Consider the following 16920-nt stretch of genomic DNA (forward strand, 5'->3'; position numbering starts at 1 on the left):
CAGGGCTCGGGCAGCGCATCGTGCCGGCCAGGAGGCAGCTCCCGAGGCACAGCCTCCACGGCGCCTTGCGTGACACCCGGCTCCGCGTGCCGGAGAGCCGCAGGCTGGACAGGGGGAAGAGGCACCGAGCGGTCCCTGTCCGACTGCAAGCGGGCTGGTGACAGCCCCAGCCCTGCGCATCGATGACTCAGCGCTCAAGCACCCTGACTTCCCTTGGAAGGGCCGCTGCAGCGCTAGCACAGAACCCATCAAGGTGCCGGCGTTCAACTTCAAGCCGGGTCTCCGCGCCCACGGCACCATCTTAGCGTAGGAGTGGGACGCTACCAGCAGAAACAAGCTGCACGGCACGGGGCCCTATCGCTGACGGCGACAGCAGGGACGGAGAACCGCCTAGCCGCTCGCATCCCCGTTCCTTCACCGGCCGCTTGCAGCAGTGACCCACTAAGCGGCGCATGCGTCCTGCTGCCGTCCCCTCCCCGCTGGGTTGCGTCACAGCGCGCGTGCCCGGCGGTCGTTGCGGCGCCGGGTCCGTGCAGCGGCGCCGGGTATGGGCAGGCAGCCGCAGACCGTTGCCTGCCGTGGCGCATGCGCGCCCGCTCCCCCGCCAGCTCGCCGCTGCTGCTGCATGGGGCACGCGCTGTTTTCTCCCTGCAGCCGGGGGGAGGTGGAGGAAGATGCCGGGAAAGCTGAAGGTCAAAATCGTGGCAGGGCGCCATTTGCCAGTGATGGACCGCGCCAGTGACCTGACCGACGCCTTTGTAGAGGTTTGCGGGAGGGAGGGGAGGGGAGGGGCGCTGTGCCGCGGGGGCGGGGGTGGAGGAGGAAGAGGAAGGCGGCCCCTCTGGCTCCTGTCTTGGGCCCGCGGGGCTGAGGCACCTGCCCGGCCTCGCCGAGACGACCCTGGGCGCGGGGACTCTGTCCTGTCTGCCGTGCGTTGACAGTTGCAGCTGCGGTCACGTACCACGCACCGCGGAGCGCTGCATGAACGCTGCCGACTGCGGCTCTCCTCGGTGGTCTCCCCCTGGGGCGCGTTTGTTGCCTCCAGGCTCGGCCGGAGAGCGGTTCCGTTGGCTGGTTCATGTACCCTCTCCGTGGGGAGGGCAGGCCAGCCCTGGCTGGGGCCAGGCGGGCGAGCGTGGTCCGCAGAGGGGCTGCGAAAATAACAAGGAGCACCCTAAGTCTGCGGAGATGTTTCTTAATCGGTTTATTGTTTACTCGTGAGTCTGATTCTTTTATCTGACAGCCATGCAGAATTTTAGTGGTGCTTTAAAGTTACCCAGCTCTCTTTCAGCCTGTTCTGGCTGAAGGCTGTTAGTGAATGGCTCTTGTTAATAGGACAGCAGGATGGAATCCATTTCAGCAATTCATTAGGTGTGTACAAGGAGGACGGAGAAGTAGGAAAAGGAACGCTTAAAGTAATTTGTTTCTCTGACTATAGGAAGGGCAGAGCGGTTGTACAGGCGTTACTTTTAAGGTCGATATTAATCCTTCTGTTTAATGTACACAAAATACTGAAATATTTTCAGAGAGAATTTGTATTGGACAAGCGCTAAACATTGTTTATGTATTTAAATCGTGGCATTACACCAAAGGTATCTAACCTCAGCCGTCCTTACAATCATGCAGTTTAAGAGGCAATAGATAGGGCGTTTCTTAGGAAGGGATTGTAAAATAAGCTGACATGATTCATTATTTCCAATGGGAGTAACTGAAAAACATTTCAGTAACATTCCATAGGTTCAGAAATGCTTTCAGAAAAAGCAAGGAGCTCTTTAACAGTGGGATGCAATATAAATGCATGCTTGTACCACAAATAGTGATTGAGGTTGGCGTGGTACTGGTATTCAAGTTGGAAGACAACAAGTGGACAACAAATTAAGCATGAGCCAGCAGTGTGCCCTTGTGGCCGAGAAGGCCAGTGGTATCCTGGAGTGCTTTAGGAGGAATATGGCCATCATGGCAAGTGAGGTTCAGCCACTTTGCTCTGACCTAGTAAGGCCATGTCTGGGGTCCTCTTTCCACTTCTGTGCTTCTCAGTTCAAGAAGGACAAAGAGCTACTGGAGAGAACGCAGTGAAGGGCTATGAAGATGATGAAGGGACTGGAGCATCTATTCTACAAGGAAAGGCTGAGATACCTGGGTCTTTTTAGCCTGGAGAAGACAGAAGGGATCTTGTCAGTGCTTATCAATATCTAGAGGACAGGTGTTAAGAGGATGGGGCCAGACTCTTTTCAGTGGTGCCAAGGCACAAGGCAAAGGGCAGTGGGCTCAAACTGGAAGACAGGAAGTTCTATCTGAACATAAGGAAAATCTTCCCTGTGAGTTGCCAGATCATTGGAACAGGCTGCTCAGATGTTGTGGAGTTTGCTCTGGAGACTTTCAAAACCCTTCTGTGTGCAGTCCTGGACAACCTGCACTAGGTGATCCTGCTTTACCAGGGGGTTTAGTCTAGGTGATCCCCAGAGGTCTCCTCCAACCTCTGTGCTTCTGTGAAGACAGAATGTCTTTCAAGAACTGTGTAGCTTGAAAAGTCTGACAATGTAAAAATAAAGTTTGGGTATGTAGATCCTGATTTGCTTTGGTGCTTAAAAATTTCATTGACTTCAGACAATAAGTACACTGCTTAGTGGGACAGCAAATTGCTAATAAAGTGAAAATGTATTTCTCATATGCTTTTTAATGGAGCTAACATAGTACACAGTTCTGTTTTACTACATGAACGACAGTCATTTAAACAATATTTCAGTGTTTGGTTTCAGGTGTTTCATCAGTGAGTTTTTACTGTATAAGCATTTCTCTTGTAATTTTTAAACCTGATTAATTGGCAGCCTGTGGCAACTTAATGTGTGCTATTAGAAGGCAGGGAAAACAGGGATAGGAAATAATGTTCTCTGATGAGTTTCATTTGGATTGTTTTTAAGCTGCCTTCAGGAGAAACAGCTCTCCTCTACTGGTGCTTGCTTGGGGCCAACTCTGCTCCATCTGAGCCAAAACAGATTTGAAAATTAATCTGGTTAAAAAGTAGCTTAGCAAAAAAAAGGAAAATAAAATTTTTCAGAAAGACCAATTTGCTTATCTGGATTAAGGTGCAGTTTCATGAATGTCTTGGCGCAAATAAGGCTAAAGAAATATGTAGATGGAGCCTTGCTTTTAGGAGTGTTCCTTGGAAAGGTGGGGAACTGCCCTTACCAAGTATGGAGTAGGCAAGACATCAGGTGAGAGTTATGGTAAAATAAATTAAGATGGAAGTATTGTTCTATTTCTGAGTGTAAGGTTGCTGAAAACCTTTAGAAAACCTTTTCACTTAATCAAAAAGCTGAAGTAATGTCTGGTGGTGAGAAAAGGTCAATTCTCCCCCCACACACAAACCACAGCTAACTCAGTCTAGCAAAACGGGAAAGGGCTGTATTTACAAGCAGAATGAAATGCAATGAATATATACACAATATACAATATTTACCAGTTGATTACTAGCCTTTAATTTCCTTGTTAAATTTTCTAATGTAAATCTAGAATTAGAAAAGAAGATGAGAAAATACTTCAGAGATCTTGCTTGGCTCAGGTTGTGCATAACTTGAACTTTGCCAGCATTTATGATCTGGAGGAAATTGGCATCATTTCTTCCATAATTCTGCTTCTAAATTTGTACAGCAGACAGCAGTGTAGTGCTTGATTATCTCTACTGGCTTTAATGAACTAGCTTGACTACATGGAAAAGTTCAGTTAGAGCTGCCTGGGACTCCAAGGGAGCTAATTTACTCCCTAGATAACATGTGAAAATAGGTTGGGTGGAGCTCTGGGCTTTTGTGTCTTGGCAGCCTCTAGTATATAAGGTGGCTCAGTTTAAAACTTGTGTCAGTATCACTTTTACTGCTTTGTGTGATGAGTAAACATCCTACGTGGTGGTGCTGTTATTTTTTTTAATGCACAAAGACTGCCTCCACCCCTCTCCCTTTTGATTAGCTGGATGATTTATATCTAATTTACACCGAGGTTGCTTAGCCCTGTGTTTTCATACCACTCTGGCTTTTACCTTTAGAGCTTACTGTGAAGTAACCTCTTTTTGAAAAGCATTACTGTCTGTTGAATCTAATTAGGGTGAGGGAGGCTTAATTATTATTTTTTGTTTGTTTGTTTCTTTGGTCACAAATTTTGTACAGAGCTCTGTTGACTGAGGTATGTATGGTTATGGGTATAGAGCTCAGTGTGAACTCGTAGTCCTGCAGTGCTTTAGATTTACTGAATTAACTGGGTGTACTTAGGCAATTGTAGGCTGCTTAGAGTTGAGGTATGCATCTATACAAAATAATCACCATGTCACTGAAAGGTGTAAAGCCTTTACTTAATACTCTCCTGAGCAAGAGTGTTAAAAAATTGCTATACAGTTTTCCAAAGTGAAGCCTTCGTTTAGTCTCCTAAATCCCATTAAGATTAATAGTAAGAAAAAAACCCAGAAAACCTCAAACAAACAAACAAAAACCCCAAACCCAATGACAACAAAAAACCTACCCAAACAAACAAAAAACCTCAAACCTCCCAACAAAAACAACAAGAAACAACAAAACCCAGCACTGAAAATTCTAGAATCATGGAAAGGTTGGGTTGGAAGGGATGTCCAAAGGTCATATAGTCCAACCGCCCTGCAGTCAGCTGGGACATCCTCCACTAGGTCAGCTTGCTCAGAACCTTGTTGAATCTGACCTTGAATATTTCCAGAAATAGCGCCTCAGCTACTTTCCTGGGCAACCTGTTGCAGTATTCCACCACCGTCACAGCACTTGTTCCTAACATCCAATCTAAATCTCATTTCCAACCATTGCCCCTCATCCTATCACTGCAGGCCTTTGCAAACAGTCCCACTGCAGCCTTCTTGTAGGCCCCTTGGGCTACTGGAAGGCTGCTATTAGGTCTCCTTGGAGTCGTCTTTTCTCCAGGCTGCACAACCCCAGCCCCCTCAGGCTGTCCTCACAGGAGAGGTGTTCCAGCCCCTTGATCATCTTTGTGGCCTTCTTCTGGACCTTCTCCATCAGGTCTATGTCATTCCTGTGTTGAGGGCTTCAGAGCTGGACACAGCAGTCCAGGTGAAGTCTCACTAGAGCAGAGGAGCAGAAGCACCTTGACCTTCTGGCCACACTGCCTTTGATGCAGCCCAGGATGTTATTGGCCTGGGCTGCAGAAGTGCACACTATTGGCTCCTGTGTAGGTTCTTGTGTACCAGAACTCCCATGTCCTTTTCTGCAGGGCTCCTGTCTTTAACTGCAGTATTTCTTTTATGTAAATATTCTAATTTTCTTAAATATCTTGAATTAATTCAGTACCATAACTATGTATTTGTAAGTAGTGCTTATTATTTGGAGAACAGGTGTTCATAAATCGTTTGGAATGAAAGCTGCAGCAAAATGAAGGCTTTTGCAGGGAGCATCACAGACATTCAGTTTTGCTTCCTTCTTTTTTAAAACAAAACAACCAAACAGGGTCATCCTGAAATAGACTTCTCTGGAGATTCCTGAAATAGGCTTCCATATGGTTGAAGGTGCATTAATCAGTATGGAGAATATTCAGTCTTCAGTCACTGGAGGTTGCATGGATATGTAGAGAGGAATGTGTATAGATATGTAGTCCCTCTGTGCTTTTTGCCTACATGCTTTCTAGAATTTTCTGTATCTTAAGAAAGGAATAGAAACTGATGAGGTGCTGTGTCCAGTCCTGGGCCCCTCAGTTTAGGAAAGATGTTGAATTGCTGGAATGGGTCCAGAGAAGGGCAGCAAAGCTGGTGAGGGGATTAGAACACAAGCCCTATGAGGAAAGGCTGAGGGAGCTGGGCTTGCTTAGCCTGGAGAAGAGGAGGCTCAGGGGAGACCTTATTGCTCTCTACAACTATCTGAAGGGAGGTTATAGCCAGGTGAGGGTTAGTCTTTTCTCCCAGGCAACTTGTGACAGAACAAGGGGACACAGTCTCAAGCTGCACCAGGGGAGGTTTAGACTGGATGTTAGGAAGAAGTTCTTTGCCATGCCATGCCATGCCATTTTTAGACTGGAGATAAGGAAGAAATTTGAGTTTTAATTCTGTGCTCGAGAGTGTCAAGTTAGTCACGTTAAAGGTCCAGTTGGGCACCAAACAGGAGTTAAGCTCTGTTGCTCCCAGCCTCTCTGATATATGAGGACCAGCTGGAACACAAGGGAGTTAAGCTCTGCCAAGTTGCCCACTGTTGGACTGTGACAGTATGTAATGTGATGAGTTTCCAAATGTATTAATATTGATTATTAACTGTGCATCTCTTGTGTTTCTAGGTAAAATTTGGAAATACAACATTTAAGACAGATGTGTATCCCAAATCACTTAATCCTCAGTGGAATTCTGAGTGGTTCAAATTTGAAGTAAGTGTTTTTTAAAGAGTTTGCCTGTATCTGTAGAGACACTCTGGATTAGGGCCCCTTAATGCAGTCATTTCATTTCAGGTAGAAAATGGGGTTTGAGGAGTAACATGTATTTCTGCTATCTGCAAAACCTATCTACCTACAGTTACACCTTGCAAGACTACATGTTCTATTTCTGCAAACACTTACATGAGCCATCTTATTGCATTTAGCAAACCTGATTCCTGGTTTGTGACTTTCACACAAAACTCTGTCCTACAACACAGTTAAAGTACCTGCAGATGGATAATTGCATTTGTGTAGGAAAGTGCATGTGTGAAGTTACTGAATGTTTACAGCAGGTTGTATAAAATGCCTTACAAATTATTTTAAGCCACTGACCAGTTTAGAAAGACCAATAATCATAACTTCAGGGTATAACAGTCCTATAAGATGCTTTATCTTAATTTTGTGTAGTCACTGTCATCTTGCTTTTCTGTTGTTCTCCCAGTGATAACTCTGGTTCCAGGATCTTACCAGTCTGTGAAGGGTAAAATCAAAATAAGTGAATGCATTATTTGGGTTCAGGAAATTGAAATCACAGATTTGTCTCTGTAATTCTCCTCTTTATTACATTGTTTTTTTAGTAGTGTTTCTCCACATTTAAAAGAAAAATGCTCCAATTCCATGTAAATCTTTGCTTCTAGGTAGATGATGAAGAGCTACAAGATGAGCCTCTCCAGATCACAGTTCTCGATCACGATACCTACAGTGCTAATGATGCCATTGGCAAAGTGTACATAGATATTGATCCTTTGCTCTACAGTGAAGCAGCTACAGTTATTTCAGGATGGTTTCCCATTTATGATACCATTCATGGTAAGATTTGCCAGTTTGAAAGTGAAGCAATGTTGTTTGAAATGTAATCTGATTTTTGGTCTTCATTTCTGTAAGCTGTTTTCAGAACTTTGTAATACTTTTAGCCTTGGGAGGTGGAAAGCTGTTTTTCTGGCATTGTTTGCCTTATTTCTGGCAGGAGAGAATTTCTGGCATGGTAAATCAGACTAGTGCTTGGCAGAACACCTTCCACAGAACTTGTGGTATTTAAAATAGTTACTGCAAAATTCAGATTAAACAAAAAGTCCCAAACACACCTCTCCAACTGCCACATGTTTACTAAAAGAATATGCTTGTGCTGAAGTCACTTGGGCTGTGCCTTCCTGGGATGTTGGATAAACTTTACTTGAGATGAAAGGACAGGATGTGACATGTCTTCAACATAAAGTACAGGATGAAATTCCTTTTCTCTGCTGAAAGTACTCTCAGTGCTAGACAGATTTCATCAGAATGTCTTGAAGGTCTGAGGTGAAGTTAATGGTATTTTTGCCTTTGCTTTTAGTGAAAGAGAAGTTTTGTCCCAGAAAATCAAGGTTGACTTACAGCAAGTAGCTTGCTGCTTGGATGCCGTATTGCAGAACATCTCTGTGTTTATCATTGCCACCCTGGTTTATTATCTATTCATATTTAAAACTGTTATACTGAAGAGTTTTTGGAGAAGTACTGTGTGTATTTTTCTTACCTGTTTATTCATATTTTCCCATCATACCTTTTTTTTTCTGAAGTAAAATAAGGTGAACACTTGCCTTGGGATATGTCCAACTTGTATGTCAGAGAGAATTAGATTTCTCTATATTTTTTCTAGATCCTTTAGTATTTCACAGTTTGGGTTTTTTTAATCTAATTTAAGTAAAATTAGAAATTAACTTTTCTGCAGTAGTTGCTAATTATCCTGATCGACTATTTTTTTTTTAAGGAGGCATCTACTGTTTTTCTGTTCATCTTTGTTTGTAGACAATCATTCTGAGTGCAATTTCTTTTTCCTCACTACTTGTAAAATTAATTAAACCTGAAGCACTTCCTCCTGTAGTGACTGAAGTCTTCTTTCTGTTGGCATTTTGGAACATAAATTAGGTGATTCTATTCCCAAATTCAGTCTCCAACTCGAATGCTTTTGTCTGAGTGTCATATACTCCTGTGATACAGGCTTCTGAAGACACTAGAGATCAGACTCCTCAAGAATTTTAGTCCTCAATATGTCAGAACCTGTAATATGCAAAATGGATTTGTTACTGGGTGGGGAAAAAAGAAGTGGAAAAAAGAAGCAGCTCAGCACAGGAAAGTAGAAAAATCTAGAAGCAATGGCTCTATGTTGAGGAAATACTCCATTATTGAGGTTTAATTGGGGCCAAAAATGAAGCTTTATATAAAGAGTCTGTAATCCCTTATTTTTATACTTTCCTTGTCATAGTCAGAGTATTTTAGAAACATTTACTGTGCCACTTTGTGGTTCTAGAAAGAGCCATAAATCTTCTGATTGAGTTGAACCTTCAGTGCAGCTTTACTGTGATTTAAAAACCATTTCAGGGAGAACATGTAAAAGCCTTTTGGTGTTGGTCAGAGGTTTTTGAGGTGGGCATGACTCTAGCACATAGTACTTCCAGCCTCTTGTGCTAAGGGTGTCTTGAGACAGTCACAGTCCTTAAATAGTGATTTTTGTACCCTTCCCGCACTGATGGTGCAGGGCAAAGGAGCAGAGAAGCACTTGCACACTCCAATATCAGGAGGCTGATGGCTTCTCTTTAACAGTGCCATTTTTCTTCTAAAGTCCTGTTTGGACTGTTACTTGCATAACTTCAGCCTCAAAGGCTTGGCAGAATTAGAAACTTCCTATAAGACAGCAAGGAGATGACAAGGAAACTTCTTCCTGCTGCTCTGGCCCAGGTTCAAACTGGCATGGGAAGTGCCAGTTGAACAGAACAATTCTAGCAGAGTTACAGTACATTCTTTGCAGAAACTGTTAATAGAAAGTGTGTTAATTGCTAATAAAAGGGCATAATTAATAGGACTACTTTTGTAATTATTTTTTCCTGATACATCTCTTATTTTTCATGTTTTTTTATTCGTAGGTATACGTGGGGAGATCAATGTGGTGGTGAAAGTAGATCTCTTCAATGATTTAAACAGATTTAGGCAGTCATCCTGTGGAGTCAAATTTTTTTGCAGTAAGTAGAGGAGAAAAGTTTATTTCAGCAGAAAACTTCCTCCCTCTCCACTTCTTTCCTACACATTCTGTCAGTTTCCCTTCTTTCACCAGCTCATGGCATAAGCCCAGTAGAAATTATATTGAAGGCAGTAACAAATGTGGAGAAGTGTTGTTCGCTCTTCTTTTTTAAGTTTTTACTGTTCATATTTCAAAACATAGGAAATAATTATCTCCCCCCACCCTTTACCTTTCTTAAGTGTCATTTCAATACACGTGCGCACACAAGTTGTGTTATTTTGTGCACAGGTCCTTGTAAAGAGGCACAAAGTAAATGTACATATTCTAACTGATACACAAGCCCTGTGAGGAGAGGCTGAGGGAGCTGGGGTTGTTTAGCCTGGAGAAGAGGAGGCTCAGGGGAGACCTCATTGCCCTCTACAACTACCTGGGAGGTGGTTGTAGCCAGGAAGGGATTGGTCTCTTCTCCCAGGCAACCAGCACCAGAACAAGGGGACACAGTCTCAAGCTGCGCCAGGGGAGGTTTAGGCTCGAGGTGTGGAGGAAGTTCTTCACCGAGCAAGTTGTCTGTCATTGGAATGTGCTGCCCAGGGAGGTGGTGGAGTCACCGTCCCTGGAGGTGTTCAAGAGGAGATTGGATGTGGCACTTGGTGCCACAGTCTAGTCATTAAGTCTGTGTTGATAGGTTGGACTCTATGATCCTCGAGGTCTCTTCCAACCTTAGTTATACTGTGATACTGTGATGCACTGGGTTACTTTCTGGAATCTTTTTGTGTGTGTGTGCAATTCTTGGCTTATAGATTCATGCCTTGCATATTTTATGTGATTGATTCTGATTTTTGTTTATATTTTTAAACAGCTACATCTATTCCTAAGTGTTACAGAGCAGTGATAATTCATGGATTTGTGGAAGAACTGGTAGTTAATGAAGACCCAGAGTACCAGTGGATAGACCGAATTCGTACACCAAGGGCGTCAAATGAGGCTAGACAAAGGCTTATTTCACTCATGTCAGGTATTAAACACATAGACTGCAATGATTATTGCTGCTTTAAAAAATACTCAGTGTTAAAACAAGTGACTCACTTAAGATTGTGTATGATTTCTGATATTAATTATGCCTATTTTTTTTCAGTTCACAGCGTCTTCTGTTTTAAAAGGTTCTAATGTCATTGCTGATAGCTGGTATGGCTGACTTCCTCCTTGCTGAGGCCATGCTGCTATCTAATTTGTTGGTTGTTTATAGCAAGGTCACAGAAACCTGTGAAACTTCTGTTGAAGATGTTCTTAATCTATATGAGGAGTATTACTGGAATTTTGACTCAAGTTGCAGAACTACTCCATTCCCTTTGAACTACTTTGAAGTATAATCACATCTTGGGCTTCATCAAAAGAAGTGGCCAGCAAGTTGAGGGAGGTGATTCTGCCTTGCTACTCTGCTCCTGCGAGACCTCACCTGAAGTACTGTGTTCACCTCTGGGGCCTCAAGCATATGAGGAACATGGAGCTGCTGTGAGGGGGATTTGAAGAGGAGCATGAAGATGATCAGAGGTTTAGAGAACCTCCCCTATGGGGACAGGCTGAGAGAATTGGGGCTGTTCAGCCTGGAGAAGTGAAGGTTCCAAGGAGAACTTAGAGCAGTCCTCCATTATCTGAATGGGGCCTGCAGGAAAACCAGGAAAGGACTTTTTACAGGGCCTTGTAGTGATAGGACAAGAGGGAATGGACTGAAGTTTGAGGAGTGCAGATTTAGACTGGAGTTTAGGAGGACATTCTTTCCAGTGAGGGTGATGAGACACTGGAACAGGTTGCCCAGGGAAGCTGTGGATGCCCTTTGCCTGGAGGTGTTCAAGGCCAGGCTGATGAGGGTTTGAGCAGCCTTTTCTAGCAGAAGGTGTTCTTGCCCATGGCAGGTGGGTTGGAACTAGATGATCTTTAACATCCCTTCCATTCCTATGGATTCTATGAATTTCCACTTGATTTCTTAAAGTTACTGATATTGGGACTATGAGGTTATTCTGTGACGGGCTTTTTCAGCTTATTAACAGAGGATTTTGGAAATCTTTCATTTTCATCAGAAGAGAGATGGTATTTGCCACCTGGTGTTACTAAGGCTGTCTGGCTATATATTTTCTTTTTTTAATTTTTATTTTTAATTTGCTAAGAAAGCATCTATGGCAGACCATGGTCTCATAGCTGCAGTCTTTCCATCTTTTTGTACAGCTAACAGAGAAGCAGCACTTCTGTCTGCAGTGTGAGTGGTGTATTTGGTGTCCCATTTTGTCTATTTGGTGCAACAGGTTGCCCATGGAGGTAGTTGAGGCTTCATCCCTGGACATACTCAAAGTCAGGCTTGACAAAACAACCTGATCTAGTGGAGGATGTCCCTGCTGACTTCAAGGGGGTTAGTCTAGATCATAGTATCAGTCAGGATTGGAAGGAACCACAAGGATCATCTAGTTCCAATCACCCTGCCATGGGCAGGGACACCCCACACTAGATCAGGCTGGCCAGGGCCTCATCCAGCCTGGTCTTAAACACCTCCAGGGATGGGGCCTCAACCACCTCCTTGGACAACCCATTCCAGGGCTTCACCACTCTCATGGTGAAGAACTTCCTCCTCATGTCCAGCCTGAATCTCCCCACCTCCAGCTTCATTCCATTCCCCCTAGTCCTATCACTACTTGAGATCCTGAGAAGTCCCTCCCAAGCCTTCCTTCAGATACTGGAAGGCCACAATTAGGTCACCTCAGAACCTTCTCTTCTCCAGACTGAACAGCCCAACTCCTTCAGTCTGTCCTCATAGGAGAGGTGCTCCAGCCCTCTGATCATCCTCGTGACCCTTCTCTCGACACCTTCCAGCACGTCCATATCCCTCTTGTAATATGGGCTCCAGAACTGGATGCAGTATTCCAGGTGGGGTCTCACTCACCAGAGCTGAGTAGAGGACCTTTGGAAGTTACTTCCAACCCAAACCATTCTAGGACTCTATGAATTTCAAAGATGCTGCATTCTGAACTGGATGAACTATTTAGAAACTTAGGAGTGTTCTTGCACACATCTTGACCATCTTTTCCTCTCTAAATAAAAGAAAAACCTAATGAAAATAAAGAAAAAACATTCTGGAAATAACAAGTTGTTTTGGCAATTAAATTTAGAGAACAAAAGGAAGAAATGCTGTGCAAGTCATCAGTATCACCCTTGTTACTGGAGACAGATTGTAACCAGCTGCTTGGCATAATTGTGTAAGGTTGGATCTACTACTTGTTTTACTGACTTTGCTGATAATTCCAAATGCAGAGGCCAGAGGTCATAAAAGAGAATAGGTAAAGTTTATTGCAATTATGAGCTCTTTACAATTTATTTTTTGTTTAGGTGAATTGCAAAGGAAGATTGGCTTGAAGGTGCTTGAAATGAGAGGAAACGCTGTCGTTGGCTATTTGCAGTGTTTTGACTTGGAGGGAGAGTCTGGACTAGTAGTGCGAGCCATAGGAACAGCCTGCACGTTGGATAAATTAAGTAGCACATCAGCATTCTTACCTGCATGTAACTCCCCATCCAAAGAAATGAAGGAGTAAGTATGAATTAATAGTTTGTAGGGAAACAAGTTTCATCTCTCTTCATACTCATTCAGTTTTACATAACCGATGTGATTTCTTTTTTTTTTCCCCCCCTGAATTTGTTTTTCCTTTGTAGTTTTTATTTGTCTGCAACTGAGTTTATATTCCACAATTTGGGAATGGTTTAGGTTGAGTTATTTCTGTTATTTCTTTAGAAGCTGGAGCAGTAATCCTTATTTAACATGACAATCTTGGATTTATATAGCAATGGTATTACATGTCCTTGGGTTGTGATCCAGTGATTTCCTAACTAATAATTAGTTCTGTTTTGACTCCATTTTTGTCCAATATACACCAATGTGAAGGCTTCCTATGATACATCTTCTCAGGATTTCCCCAAGTTCAGTACAGTAAGGCTGAAGCATTTATGCTGAGCATGTAGGAAAAGGTAAATTTTGAATTCAGACAGTTATCTCTGTGATTTAGAGAACGATCCTGAAGTAATCTTGTCTTTTCTTGCGTGCTTTCCTTTTTACACTTGCAGAACAAGTAGGGCTATTGCAAAACAAGTAAAGAGTTCCTTGCAGAGAAAACTCTTTTAGGATGAGAGGGAGAGTTTCTGGATGTTTGCATTTGTTGGAGCACCAAACACAGTTCAAATGCAATTTTCAGTGTGCTTATAAATTAATAGAAAAGAATGTGCAGTCTGTTTCAAATTGTTACTACTTTGTTGCTTGGAGAAATTAGTGATTTTCTGTTCGGTAGAGCTGCACAATTTCTGGAAGGGCAAAAGGCACCCAAAATTGTACTACTCACACTGTGCTTCCAAAGGTGTTAATTGGATTAGGGATTTTTGCTAATGTGAACTGTTGTGTTATTACAATAATTATTAGGCTTTTTTTTTTTCCCCCATGCAGGCAGCAGTATGCTTTGACTTCTCAAAATTACTGGTTTCTGTTTCAAATCGTAGCTTGTTAAACTTGTCTTTAAAAATTGGCCATCAAAAGAGCTTCTGGATGCAATACAGAATAATATAACAGTGGTGATTTTAAGGAAAAAAAGGAGAAGACAAAAAAATAAGAAAAGGTGGACCTGGTAACTGCTAACTTAAAAATGCATTGATAAATAAATCAGTAGCTTTCCTTCCCGAGCAAAATGTGGAAATCCCGCCCCCCACATAGTGGCATGTTCAGCTTAATGGTGAATATTGTCAGTCTCTCAGTCTGAAAAATGGGAGTGTTTCTCAAAGCCAGTAAAATCAGCTAATGCTTCTTGTTCTTGGCTTTACTAACGTGGTGGTGCCAAAGAATCAATTGCACATTCACAAGCTAATGCTTACTGTTCCTTTCTCTCTTATTTCATCTGGACTCTTGCATGCTAGGAATTTAAATTCTTAGAGTCTGCTTAAAGTAAGAGATCTCCTCTAGCTAAACTTCCCTGAAATCATTTATAACATAACTTTGCAACCTGTTTGTATGTATTGTTTTCTTTTCTTCCACCTTGGCTGCAAATTCTCTCAGGTCTCCGCTGGTTCATCCGCCAAGCCATGGATGTCGCTCGACTCACAACAGCCCAATTCACACTGCTACTGGCTCACGACTTACTCAGAACTTCTCTGTGTCTGTTCCCACTCTCATCTACACTGGTACGAGACTGCTCAGACTCAAGAGCTGGGGAAAGGCAGGCCACAGGCACAGTGGTCGCAAAGTGCAGGCAGGCAGGCAGTGTAGGCAGGTACCACCCATCTTTTCTCCCTCATTTTCTCATGGAGACACCTTCTTTTGTCACTGAGGAACTACTCTGTGTGCAGCTGCTGAAACAAAGGCAATAGTGTCTTGAGAATGCATCCGAGTCTCTTCCACAAAGCCACACTCTTCTTTTTAGCTTGGTAACTTCAGAAGACATGAAGTAAATACAAGAAGTTATCTGGGTAACATTCACTGTTTTACAATCACTGGAGGAAAGCATGTCTTGATTGGAGTCCATTATTTCTGTCAAGTGTAATCCCCATCTAAGATTTTGGTTTTAAAATGGTTATAGGAAGGGTATGTGCCATTTGTGGAAGAGATGGGTATAGAGAGCAGGTAAGTCAATCTGCATAAGTGAACTGTATGTCAATATAGTTGTTCCCATAAAGATACTCCTCTTTGCTCTGTTTTTAGCTGTGGCATGCTGCTGATGCTATAGGATAAGGAAACATCTATTTATTTTTTCTTTTTCCCTTAAAATGCATATGTGTGTATATACATAAATGTATGGATATGTATAAACACAAATATAATTTGGAATTATTTTTTTCCTTCATAAACTAACTCAAAGCATTGTGTATTTGACCAGATTTTTAAGTCATAAATGGTTTTTAATTTTCTTTTGCATATATATATATATATAATTTTTTTGTCACATCTCATGCCTTTCATTTGGCTTAATTGTTTCATTGTAGATTATCAGCATCTATCTGTAGAATGCTGAATGGGTAAACCAGCACTTCTTTGCCTCAGGCCTCATCCCCAGTCTTTTCACCTAAGGAATAGCTGCTGGCCCTGCCCCAATCCCATCCTGGTGTTTGGATCATGCTGCTGTCAGCCAGGTCCTTTGGCACAGGATTACTGAATATGTTTCCACCTTCTTCTGGCAGGATTCCCTTCAATGAAGATCCCAATCCCAATACTCATTCATCAGGACCCTCCACCCCTCTGAAAAACCAAACCTATTCCTTTTCACCTTCCAAGTCCTACAGTCGACAGTCCTCTTCTTCTGACACAGATTTGAGTTTGACACCCAAAACTGGTAAGGCACTTCCACCCACTTTTTGTTTAATTTGTGTTTCTCTTTTTATATTTTCATTCAACCCCTTTTTGTTTTTTGGCATTTAAGTTATCAAAATGATGTGGAAATTGGAGACTTCAAGTAGCACGCCCCAAGTCTGAAAAGGTTTCTGTAGGGTGAAAGTTCAAATCCTGCTTATATTTCCACTAATCTGGATAATGTTAAAGTAACTTTTACAACACAACTGGATTCAGATTGCCATAAATCATTTTAAGACTCCCTGAATGCTCTGAGCAATTGCTGTTTTATTATTTCCTTCATTTCATATCACAAATCATGGGAATACATTATTTGAGAGGTGGGCCTGAGCCAGTCACATGAAATTCAACAGGGCCAAGTGCAATGTCCTACACCTGGGCTGGGGCAATTCCAAAGACAGATCCAGGCTGAGTGAGGAGTGGCTCAAGAGCAGTCTGGAGGCGAAGGACATGGGGGTGTCAGTTGAAGAAAAACTCAACAAGAACCAGCAGTGGTCACTGACAGCCCAAGAGACAGCTGTGTGCTGGGCTGCATCCAAAGCAGGGAGAGCAGCAGGACAGGGAGGGGATTCTGCCCTTCAGCTCAGCTCTTGTGAGACCCGACTTGGAGCACTCTGTTCAGTCATGGTGCCCCCCAGCATAAGGAGGACTGGAAACTCCTGGAGAGGGTCCAGAGAAGGGCCACAATAATAACCAGAGGGTTGGAGAACCTCCCCTAGGGGGACAGGCTGAGAGAGCCGGAGTTGTTCAGCCTGGAGTAGATAAGGCTCTGGAGGGACCTTAGAGCTTTACATACACAGTATGCATTTTGCAAGTAATTTGAAAGTAAATTGTACTCCAGACATCTTCAAAAAGCATTTTTTTTCCTCCATTGATCTATCATAATTTCTTCAATTTTTTGTTTCCTCCCTTCTTATTTTTTTAGTCTGTGGTTAGAATCATGTCAGTGATAATGTTAGCACAACTCAAGAGTTGTTACCTATTATGTGACCAATGACCTGAGCTTTGCTACTGAAGGACAAAATGTTTTGCAGAATTGTTGATAAAAGTCTGGTGGATTTTTAAAATGCTGTTTTAAATTGTGGTATTTGAAACTCAGAACATTCCTGTCTCCATCTAATCTAGACAATATTTA

General features: G+C 42.7%; 1 protein-coding gene across 14 annotated transcripts in view; it reads left to right on the forward strand.

Moving 5' to 3' along the window:
• Positions 1–540: 540 nt before the first annotated feature.
• C2CD5 (C2 calcium dependent domain containing 5) overlaps positions 541–16920 on the forward strand; it is a 59848-nt gene continuing 43468 nt past the window's right edge. For 5 of the 14 annotated variants that reach the window (XM_068141942.1, XM_068141941.1, XM_068141940.1 and 2 more), the window contains exons 1-7: positions 613–764; positions 6292–6378; positions 7065–7236; positions 9324–9419; positions 10278–10433; positions 12794–12992; positions 15617–15768. In XM_068141942.1, coding sequence (XP_067998043.1) covers positions 675–764; positions 6292–6378; positions 7065–7236; positions 9324–9419; positions 10278–10433; positions 12794–12992; positions 15617–15768 — 952 coding nt within the window. In that variant the 5' untranslated portion in view covers positions 613–674. Of the gene's footprint in view, positions 765–6291; positions 6379–7064; positions 7237–9323; positions 9420–10277; positions 10434–12793; positions 12993–14498; positions 14624–15616; positions 15769–16920 lie in introns of all 14 variants that reach the window. The other 9 variants (XM_068141945.1, XM_068141946.1, XM_068141948.1 and 6 more) reach the window with 5 other exon arrangements.

The sequence above is a fragment of the Melanerpes formicivorus genome, unplaced genomic scaffold, assembly GCF_026170545.1.
Source record: "Melanerpes formicivorus ecotype bairdi unplaced genomic scaffold, bMelFor1.0.p_v2 SCAF_8, whole genome shotgun sequence".
Lineage (NCBI taxonomy): Eukaryota > Metazoa > Chordata > Aves > Piciformes > Picidae > Melanerpes > Melanerpes formicivorus.